The sequence below is a fragment of the Sminthopsis crassicaudata genome, chromosome 4 (assembly GCF_048593235.1).
Source record: "Sminthopsis crassicaudata isolate SCR6 chromosome 4, ASM4859323v1, whole genome shotgun sequence".
NCBI lineage: Eukaryota > Metazoa > Chordata > Mammalia > Dasyuromorphia > Dasyuridae > Sminthopsis > Sminthopsis crassicaudata.
The window spans coordinates 235765121-235777098 of record NC_133620.1 but is presented as its reverse complement, the minus strand read 5'-3'; the positions used below and the strand labels follow the sequence as shown (position 1 = coordinate 235777098).

Sequence of the window (11978 nt, the reverse complement as noted above, 5' to 3'; positions counted from 1 at the left end):
AGACAATCAAGAGAGGAGGAGCCTCCTGTGGGCAGGATCAGCACCTTTAACCCCTAATGCAAAACACCCCCTCCCACCACTGACCCTCATCCTCATTGGCTGAGAGTCTTACATTCTAAACACCAGATCTACCCAGGAGATTGAACTTGACCAATAAATACATAGTTGCCCATATTTGACTGAAATAAGGAGGAGATTGTGTCATGGGAGGATAGCAGGAAGGGGACTCAAGTATACCCTTGACTCATCCTCAAAGGCCTACTCAAACTCTGAAGTAGATGAAGCCTTACTCGATTTTCACAACTGTCTTGAAAGATCTCACCTCATCTCATTCATAACTTCACCAACAATGGAATAGTGAGTGTCCAGTGTCCCACTTTTCCCATGTCCCCTCCAACAATCTGTGTGTGTGTGTGTGTGTGTGTGTGTGTGTGTGTGTGTAGTATTTTAGCCACTCTGATAGGCTACTGATTTAAATGCTCATGAGGGAGTGATTCTAGGGACTTTAAGCAAGAATTTATCAAATGTTCAATTCAAACGCTAGGAGCTTAGGGGTGGGAGATGAAGAATATGAATTGCGGGGGGGAAAAGGGATTTTAGTTTGAGAATCATAAGGAATAGAGTTCAGATTTTGCTCCCCCTCTGCTCCCCAAATTTTTAAAATTATGCATTAGGCAAGTCATTCGGAGTTGGACACAGCAACTTTCTATCAGGCCCCGTTAGGTTCTAAAGTTAGAATGGTATGAATTTGTACCCAGGTACAACATGCCTTGACTGGCTAACAGCCTTGAGGTTGCCCTGGCCTAGCTTTAATACGTGAGCTCTCCTAGTTCATTTACAAGCTGGAGCTGATGGGCCCGAGAAAATCCATTTCACGCACCTCAGAGAGCATAGGATCAGCTCGCTCTAAAACAATCTTTCAAGTGATTTAAAATCCAATTTCTTCACGCCAGAACCAGGCAACCCCAGCAATTGAAGTGGAAGCGCCTGAGGGCAGTCCCATAATTAGAATAGTAGGGCATTTCTTTCCTACCATTGGTCCTTTTAGCGACTCTGACTGGAAACCTTCACCGGTTGGTAAACAAAGTGCTTAGTTGACTTCCTAGCCAATCAGTAAATAGAATCCCCCGGGGAACCCTGGGAGTTGTAGTTCGCGCCTCTCTCCTGGAACCAGAGTAAGGCTCTTTTTTTCCCGGGCTGGGTCCAGCTCCTAAACGCAATAACAGGAAGGAGCCCTTGCTTCTCTTGCTTAAGGGCTCCTGCCCATTTCTACAAAAGATAGAGGAGGTAGGTGAGGAATAAGTAGCACTATCAATTTGTTTTTCTTCCATCTCCAGGTGCCTTATATGTGCATATTTTGTACCCCTGTGTGGATAGAATACATTGCGCCCTTTCAAGGCTGCAAGACGGATATGGGCTGGGGGGGAGGGGGGGAGAAGTTCATACCCTTTCTTTGCAGAAGGGTATGAACTTAATTGAGGAAGTTCCTAGGTTTCGTAGAATCCCAGCGTGGGAAAGAGAAAATCTTCTATTTGATGCTTTGGATTCTCTCTATGTAATCTTGGGCAAGTCCTTTGCCTTCCCTGGGTTTCTGCAAAAAAAAAAAAAAAAAAGGTTTAGTGTCCCTGCAGTGATCTTCAAGCTCTAAATCGCTTCAGGATTTGATTAGTCATCTAAACCCTGACCCGTATGTGAACTTGGGAGCAATAAGAGATATATGGGTAAGTTCTCATGGAAGGCTCATTGGAAATGAAGTCTCTTTGAAAATAGAGAGGCTTCTGATTTGTGGGTGCATTTCCCACATCAGCTGGAGTCTGGAAAATTTCTGGGAGTTTCTTTGAGAATATGGATTCTTTCTTTAATGGCCCACTAGTGTCAGGCACCATGCTAGAGTGGGGGGATTCAAGAACGTGCGTGTGCTATATGTGTGCTATATATAATTTATGTGTTTTATATATATGTTCATATACACATTGCATTGTGATATATTATGCATAATATGTTTATTATATGCATCTTAATGCACTTTTAAGGTATTAAAACTGCCATAGAATTTTTTGAACACTATTATATATAATTTTAGTGTCAAATATATGTAGCTTAAAATTGTATTGGAATTTTTGGGATACTCTGTGTATTATGTATGTTTGTGCATATATAAACAATACATATCCATATATTATGCTTAAATATGTATATATGCAAATAATATATACATACATAAATATATCACACATAATTATGTCTTAAACTTCAAATAATATCAAAATATATTACATATATGCATACATAAGGGGAGAGAAAGTTTGCTAGAGAGTAGGAATGTGCTTCACATTACATGTAGACTTTTGAAACACCATATATAAGTGTGTGGACACATGCATGTACACACATAAACATATCTTTTTATCCTCAGCATGGTATCTAGCACATAATAAGCGGCTAACTATTCTAATACATGTTAGAATAACTAATAATAGTTAGAATAATTAGCTATTCTAATAAATGACATTGATATATGATAATGTATATGTCAATAATTGTGATATATGGATTGATATTGCTCTTTGATTGACCTGTAGGTTTTTATCTAAGTGCATTCTTCTTGCTTTTTATTTTTTATATGTCCACATGAAGTTGATTTAGACTCAAGAATGTTTTACATTCCAGTAACTGTGCTAGTTACTGGGAACTTAAAAAAAAAATGTTCTCTCTCTGAAAGGAAATTCTATTTTTTCCCAAGACACTGTGTACCAGTATAGGTATGTACAAAATATACAAAGAAATGGGAGTGTCATTATCAAGTGAGGGAAAGAAGTCTGCAAAAGCCTTATAGAGATAGTATTTGTGTTGAATTTAACTTAGGTTCACATTTCAACCTCTGACATACTAGCTAGTACCTTAGGTAAAACCATCTAAGATGGATTTTTAATTTTTTTTTTCTTATCATAGATTCCTTAACAGTATTGTGAAATCTATAGACTCTTTTTGGGGATTAAAAAATCTATAGATTGTTCAGCCATTGCCCTTAGTTTGTAATTCTCTGGCTTTCTGCAAAGAATTGCTTTAAATACTTTTATATACATGAATAGTACTTTTCCCTCATTCTTTTGATTTCTTTGGGAATAAATCTAGTAATGCTGTTGCTTGGTCAAAGGGTAGACACGCATGGCTTCATAACTTTGGGGCAGTGGTCCTCAAACTTTTTAAATAGGGGCCAGTTCACTGTCCCTCAGACTGCTGGAGGGCCAGACTATAGTAAAAACAAAAGCTCACACTCTGTCTCTGCCCCTCAGCCCATTTGCCATAACCCGGCCAGCCATAAACGTCCTCAGCTGCCGCATCTGGCCCTTGGGCTGTAGTTTGAGAACCCCTGCTTTGGGGCATAGTTCCAAATTACTCTTCAGAATCACCAGCCCAATTCTATAACTTAACTAAAAAGTGCATTAATGTGCCTTTTTATCCTTAGTGAGATGAGAAAGGGTGTTTATTTCCCATTGGGTTTAGATATACGACTCTCTTAGGTTTGTAATTTACTACTTTTCTAAAGAATAGTGTTTTCTTTATATAGATGTTAAGGGATCAAAGGGATCTCATAAAATGAGATCACAAGGGTTGTTGAGAGTAGAAATTTTTTGAAGGTATGACTTACCATTGTTGTATTATATGGACCTGTATAATTAAAAATGTATAAAAATATCTACATAAAAGCAATAATTTGCATAACATACTGAGTTTAAAACTGCTCTTTGAAGAAAAAAGACCAGACAGGTGACAGGAATTGTAAGGAAAAAAAAAACAAAACTGTAAATGTCAGATTTAACATCTTTTAAATATTTTAGAGAGTGGTAAATAAACATATTTTCAAAAAATGGGCAAAAAAAGAAAAAATAGTTTTGGGAAGCAGAGGTTTTGAATTCAATCCGGGGTGTAGCATTTAAATATCTGTGTAACTTTTTTGGCTGTCACTTAACTTGTCTTGGCCTCAGTTTAGTTACCTGAGGTGTGTACTTTCCAAGTTAAAAAAAAATATATATATATATATATATATATATATACACACACACACACACACATCAGTTATTGTGGTCCATCATTCTTGAGTAGCCATAGAAAATGATGTAGAGGCCTGGATGGATTTATGTTTGCCATCAATTTAGGAGCATGTTTTGGCTACTTCTGAACATTCTCTAACTGAAAGTTCTTCACCTTGTTCATCATGCTTTTTTCCTCTACCACTTTTAAGCAATAAATCTACAATATAATAACATAATGATGATACTTGCTCAAGATTAGTTGGTCTTGGAAAAAGAATTTCAGGGAACAGTGAAAGCAAATTTTATTGGGAACAGCAGCAAATTGAAAAAAAAAGTCCCAAATTTATATAAATTTCTGGTCAGGTGTCACACAGGATGACTTATTTCTTATCAGAAAGAACAGAGAAACATGATATGGTTGCCCACCTAGCCAGGTGCAGAGCCTTTGGGGTCATGCTGTATGTTTCAAATCTCAGTAAACAAGGTCAATCATGTTTGCACCCAAATCAGCTTTTGTTACTGACCCAGAAGTCAGGATTCAAGGCAAGGGCTAAAGCTAATCCTTACATCAATAATTCAACACTTTCCCCTGTAATGCCGGAGAAACTGAGGCAAGATAGAGATTAGAGAGTTTTTAATATTTTATTAATTGGAGAGTTTAATTGACTGGACAGGACTCTCGTCTCAAAGTATCCAGTAATGAATGGGGGAATGATAAACCCATTTATAGCTTTTCAAACAAAGAAAAGAAGAAGAGCTGGGGGTGTGTGTGTTAGAGGTGCTTGGTTCTGTCAGGATGGGGGGGGCGGGAGGCTATAAATTCTTACTAAAAGCCAGAGTCAAAATGTTTGAATAACAGAAGTAAAGATGTCAATGAAATATCCAAGATAGTCTTATCTTTTGGAATATTTTAGAGGGGCAGTGTCATAAATTCTTGGGGGCAGAAGGAGCTAGGAGCCAGAAAGTCTGATCTGCTCCTCATTTCCCATTGACAGTTTATAACTTTAGAGCAAATGGTCCTCAGTCTTAATGAAACAGGGGGGGGGGGGGAGGTTTACCACTTAAGGGACTGAGGCAGAACAGTTAAGGAAACTGAGAACAATTCAGGGAAACTCAGTCAGGACAATAAGGGAAATTAGTGCAGGGAAACTGAGGTAGAACAGCTCAAGGAGACTGTGGCATAACATCCCCCAAATCCTGATTTCATTATGACTTGTGTGAGCGTGATTTACCCCAATGTACTTAGCAACCCAACATGCCTAAATAAAAAGTTTAATACTTTTTTTTTTTTTTCACACCAGTTTATCACTATATGGATAACTTTTGGTGATAAGCATTTCTGACTTTAGCTTAGATTGATCCTTTGACTATTTGAGGTTGTATTTCATAGCACCATAGAATTTATAGCTAAAAAGGACCTCTAATATATTTATGAATAGATGAATAAATAGGTCTGTGGAGGTTGTGAGGTCACAGCTCTCGAAAGAGAGCTGGAATTTGATATTTATCTGTGTTTTTCCTCTTTTTTTTTTTTTTTTTTTTTTTTTTTACTACTTCTTTGTATCATTGCTGGATGGGCAGGATTTTGTGTTTGGAAAGACTTAAGAATTCAGGGTTACCTATAGACCATGACACTAGACTGAGTGCCCCTTTGAGTGATAGTAGAGACTTCTCTCTGTACAATATTAGATGTTTCTTTCTAGCCATCAAGTCAGTTACTTTGCCATCTTTGCCTCTTACCTCTTCTTTCATTATCTTGTTCTAATTTGTCTTTTCTTCTCTCATGTCATACCTCTTATAAATAATGATGATGATGATGATGATGATGATGATGATGATGATGATAGATTGCAATAGATCTTCCTAAGAATGTGGGAATATTATTAACCTTTTAATTATTTTTGGTGGAAGGGTGTTACGGAGGAAAATTTAGGGGCCACTGTTTTGGAAGGTTTTTCCTCCAGCTAGTTCTTATTGCATTATGGAGAATGAATATGAACTAAGTGGCCATGTAATATTATTCATGGTACATTGATTTCCATTAGAGGAGGAAAAGATTTTGGCAGTGGTGAATCACTGACCAACAGTCCCTTCTCGCTAACTCTCTTGGCATTTCTAGGAGAAACTGCAGTAAGTTCCAGTCCTGTCACTTCTTGTTAGGAATTTTTGGTAACAGCCAGAAGAAGCTATTTCCAGCCTTCCTTTACTGCCTTTTCATTTAAAAAAATGTTCTTTAGGTCAGATGGTTGGGGCATATGATTATTTCAATGTGCTTCTGTGTCATAGTATCAATCCTATTACAGTTATGATTTTTACCTTTATATAGCATTTCATTTTTTCCCTCGAGTTTTTTTTTTCAATGACTTTTATTGTTCACTTTAAAAGATAGGCAGAGATGGAGCCATCTTTGTCAGAAATAATTTAGCACAATATAGAGAAGGGATAGATTTCTAAATACTGGGTTCTTACTGTGAAGTGGAAGAACTCTGGTGACCATAAATTAAATAAAATTGGAAAGAAAATGTGAAGTCATTACTTTCTCTAATGAACAAGCTGTTGATAAATGATAGAGCAATTAAATGTACTTAATGATTTTTAACTACATATATTTCAAAAAAAAGGAGATGATAGTCGAAGAAATTTAAGACTTATGAGATAAATGACATTTAGTCTCCAGTAGTAGCACTCAGGGACATAGTTTTGTTTTTTTTTTGTTTTTTTTTTTTTAATTAAAGCTTTTTATTTTTCAAAACATATGTGTCAACAATTCTTCAACATTAGCCCTTGCAAAACCTTGTGTTCCAATTTCCCCCCTGTTCTCCCACGCCCTCCCCTAGATGGCAAGTAGAACACTATATGTTAAACATGGCATAAACATATGTTAAATTCAATATATGCATATATATTTATACATTTTTTATGCTACACAAGAAAAATCAAATCAAACTAGTAAAAAAAAAAAAGAGAGAGAGAGAAGCAAAAAAAAATGCAAGAAAACAACAACAAAAAGAGTGAGAATGCTATGTTCTGAACCACATTCAGTTCCCACAGCCCTTTCTTATCACTGAACAAGTGGAACTGGTTTGAATCTTCTCATTGTTGAAGAGAGCCACATCCATCCGAATTGACTGTTATATAGTCTGGTTGCTGTTTATAATGTTCTCCTGGTTCTGCTCATTTCACTCATCATAGTTCATGTAAGTATCTCCAGGCCTCCCTGAAATCATCCTGCTGGTCATTTCTTACAAAACAATAATATTCTGTAATATTCATATACTATAATTTATTCAATCATTCTCCAATTGATAGGCATTCATTCAGTTTCCAGTTTCAAGTCACTACAAAAAGGGCTGCCACACACATTTTTGCACATGTGGCTCCCTTTCTCAGGGACATACTGTTAAGAGTCTGGTAGTTGCCTTGCATCTCTAGCTTTTCTAAAGATTTTCTAAAATCTTTGAGTTCCATGTAATTATCAGACAATGGTATGATTTGTGAGCATGAGAAGCCAAAGTGCAGAGGGGAGACAATGAAAACTGACTCTGGGCTTTTTCACTGGCTTTCCCTCCATGCCGGATATTCTTTTTCTTTGCCTCCTGGTGAATTATTTGAGAGAAAATGCATCTTTTATCTTTTTTTTTTTTTTTATCACTACTATTTAAGCACAATGCCTAGCAAAGAGTAAGTATATATCCCTATTCTATATATAAAATAAATACTTAACACATAGCTGACTAAAGTAGATTAAATAAGGTATATTTATATTTGCAGGTCTTATTGACTTAGGTACTTTATGTTATAATGTTGGCCAAAGCAATGGCAGTCACTAATGAAATGCAGATAAAATAATCTCAATGCCTGTCTCTCTTAATTGAGATTTGCTGTTTTGCAATTTGAAGTCTTTGAGAGTTACTTGGAACACTAATGAAATGAAGAACTTTCCTAATAGGAGTGAGAAATAAAATCTGTATCTAGGTCTTTCTTATTAGGAAGTTGGTTCTTTGTCATCATTACACCATTGTATTATTGGGTAGCATAATCTTGAGCTTGCATTCTTTCACTTTCTGCATATGTAAATAGAATAGAACACCGAAAATAAAAATGTGCTAATTACTGATTTATTAAATATGCAAAATATTATAGTTAACATTATATCAAAGTATATACTCATTGCTGTGGTTGGTCATGGGTTCTGTAGTTTTAGAGGTAAGAGAAAAAAACTTAGAAATTTTAATATTAACACACTGTTATCATTAGACTCTCATAAAAAGTTATGGTCACTTTGCTAAATGCAAAGTTGTCTAATATATAAACATTGTATATGTAATATATTATTATAATATATATGCATAAATGCATGTTTAAATATGTAAGATATATATCTATTATGAATAACATAATTTTGCATTTAGAAATATATATATATATATATATGTATTAAAATATATTAATATTGTAGTGGGAGAGCAGGTTTGATAAGTAAAGATTACTTGGGCACTAAACTGGTATAAAGCAGAATGGCACCAAGCACCATTAGGGGACTAATTGGTTTGAAAGGAGTACTTCAAGATGGGTGTTTTATAGGGAAAGGTAAGGGTAGAGGAGGAAGGTGTTTAATCGTTACTCATCTAGGGAGATGTTTACTTAACTAATCATTGGCCAAATTGTGAGGAAAACAAGAAATAGAAAAATGTAGCAGGACCCAAGCTTCCTGGCATCCAAACCATGTCCTGTTTACCACAACTCAGGGCCCCCATATCTGGCCTGGTGGGCAATAAAAACTTGTTTTCTCCCCTTCTGCTTCTAACTACAAATAGAGGCCCTGCTGGACCCATTCCATTTTAATTTGGGAGTAATTTATTTTCAGTATTTTCATCTCTTCTCTATTGTAATCATATTTTAGTACTTCAATGTCTTCTATGAAAGTTAAAAGGTTATAATTAATTCTACCTAGTAGATAGTTTTATGAATTGTTTTCATTTCTTTCTATCCTATATACTTATGATAGAATAATCTTCAGATATTGTCATCATACTAATCAATTCATTGTATAGAATTCGGATTTGATACCTACTCCATTAATTTCTTTGCCAGTCTTCACAAAATCCTTTACCACTTGTCTTCATTAGCCTCATTATTATTGCCCAGCATCAACTCTTTGCTGTGGTCATAAAATACAATTCCTTGGCTATATTTTTTAATTAAATATATTTTTTTACTTTCAAATGTATGCATTGATAATTTTTCAGCATTGACACTTGCAAAACCTCGAGTCAAATTTTTCTCCCCCTTCCCTCCACCCTCTCCTCTAGATGGTAAGCAGTTTAATATATGTTAAACATGTGCAGTACTTCTATATATATTTCTGTTATTATCATGTGGCACAAGAAAAATCAGATCAAAAAGGAAAAAAATAAGAACGCAAACAAAATGCAAGCAAACAACAACAAAAAATGAAAATGCTATCTTGTGAACTACACTCAGTTCCCACAATCCTTTCTCTGGGTGTAGATGGCTCTCTTCATCACAAAATCATTGGAACTGGTCTCAATCACCTCATTGTTGAAAAGAGCCAAGTCCATCACAGTAGTTCATCACATAATCTTTTTTCTATGTACAATGATCTCCTGGTTCTGCTCATTTCACTTAGCATCAGTTCAGGCCTCTTTGAAATCTTCCTGCTGATTATTTCTTATAGAACAATAATATTCCATAACATTAATATACAATAACTTATTCAGCCATTCCCCAAATGATAGGCAACCAGTCATTTTCCAGTTGCTTACCACTACAAAAAGAGCTACCATAAACATTTTTGCACATGTGGGCTTCTTTCCCTCCTTTATGATTTCTTTGGGAAACAAGCCCAATAGAAACACTGCTGGGTCAAAGGGTATTCCCAGTTTAATATCCCTTTGAACATAGTTCCAAACTGGTCTCCAGAATGATTGGATAGGTTCACAATTCCACCAACAATGTATCAATGTCCCAGTTTTCCCACATCACCTCCAATATTCTTTTATTATGTTTTCCTATCATCTTAGCCAGTCTGAGAGGTGTGTAGGGATACCACAGAGTTGTTTTATTTTGCATTTCTCTGATCAATAGTGATTTAGAGCTCCTTTTCATATGACTAGAAATGATTTCAGTTTCTTCATATGAAAATTGTCTGTTCATATCCTTTAGCCATTTATCAATTGGAGAATGGCTTAGCTCTCAGCTAATTTAACAGTTACATTATTTTTTCTTACTGCAAATTATCAACATGACTTTCACTCTACCCTCTTTGTCACTATATATTTAAGCAATCACACTGTTAAAAAGAGGTGTTTTTTTTTTTTTTTTTTTTTTTTTTTTTGTTTGTTTTTTCCAGAAAGATAGTATAATGCCCTCAGGTTTACATGATTTTGGTCTTTGCTGCTTTTGAAAATTAGGAACACCAGATGTAAAAATGTTTGACATTTAGTTAGACGTTTGGCTCTCTGCCTTAATTTAAATTAATATCTATCTCTAGCTAACTTGTGTTTATCTGTTTTTAAACTGTTTATAGTTGGAAGAAAACTTCAGGTTGCCAGATGTGTTGGACTACGTGGAGTATGTTACAAATGTATGTTAATGGGGGAGCAGAAGTATGGGAGAGAGGAGTGCTTTCCTTTACAGATGGGTTATAACCAGATATTTGAGCCTAAGTTTGTGCTCTGAGATTGCTGAATGTGATTTCTCTCTTCATTCACTCTTTTTCTCTGCTGAAGCTTAACCTTCCATACAGTTTCTTCTTTTCCTTCTTGTCCCCAATATGTAGCCAGAATTTATTGTGGTTTTGGTTTAGATTAAGTCTTGGTTGGATCTGCTGAGCCTGATCTCAGCACTACTCATTACTTGAGTCACCTTTATATGAAAAATGAGGAGCTTGGTTTTGATGATTTCTATGGATCCTTTTATTAAAATCATCGAATATAAGAGTAGGTAGGTACTCCATTTGCCATTTGGTCCAACTCCTATGCAAAAGATAGCTCTATTATAACATTTCACATGTGGTTATATGGCTTCTACTTAACGTATTCTGAAAAAGGGAATAATTACTTCTCTGCTTGTCCATTGCACTTTTGAATAATTTTGATTGCTAGGAAGTTTATCTTGCCATAGCTTAGCTCTCTAGAACTTTTATTCATTTATCCTAGTTGTTAATAATTACAGATTGTCCTTTTATTGGATGGGGAGGTGAATATTACATTTTTATTATAAAATTGATCATAGATTTAAAGCTGGAAGAGATTATAGATCATCTAGTCAAAGGCACTTAGCATGATGCAGTTAAGGTTTTATGTATATATTTATAACTGTTAAGGAATGTTAAATTCCTGAACTTATCTTTTTGAGTTGCCATATTTTCTAGAAACACTGGACCCAGATTATGCAGGAGGCCCTGAAAGTATCAAGGATGACCACCCTTCCTCCCATTATAATGTGTTATTTTCATCACAAACTGGATTCCCTGTGTATTCTTGGGAGTAAGGAGGGATACCTGTCAGTCTGTGCTAGGCTGTGAAACTCCTTGGGTAGCCAGGACTCTTATAGATGAGCAGTTTCATCATTTCTTTATGGTCTTTTTCATACACACACACACACACACACACACACACACACACACACACACACACACACACGTGTGTGTATGTATATATATATATATATACAAAATGTGTTTTTGTGTGTATATACAAATATGTGTATACTATATATACATAATATTTTCAAGAAAGACAGATATAACTGAAAAATAGTATGGTAGAAACTAGCCCTTGACCAACATCTAAATCCTATACCAAGATAAGGTCAAAATGGGTTCATAATTTAGCCATAAAAATGGTACTATAAGTAAATTAGGAGAACAAAGGATAGTCAACCTCTCAGATCTGTGGAGAAAAGAGGAATTTATGG

The 11978-nt window shown here is 35.5% G+C and overlaps 1 protein-coding gene across 2 annotated transcripts in view; it reads left to right on the top strand.

The window, feature by feature from the left end:
- Nucleotides 1-1183: 1183 nt before the first annotated feature.
- MEI4 (meiotic double-stranded break formation protein 4) overlaps nucleotides 1184-11978 on the top strand; it is a 306413-nt gene continuing 295618 nt past the window's right edge. Inside the window, exon 1 of one of the 2 annotated variants that reach the window (XM_074265431.1) lies at nucleotides 1184-1287. Coding sequence is in view for 1 of the 2 variants with exons in the window: in XM_074265429.1 (XP_074121530.1) it covers nucleotides 1718-1721 (4 nt within the window). In the remaining variant the exon portion in view is untranslated. Of the gene's footprint in view, nucleotides 1288-1614; nucleotides 1722-11978 lie in introns of those variants that run through there. The other variant, XM_074265429.1, reaches the window with a different exon arrangement.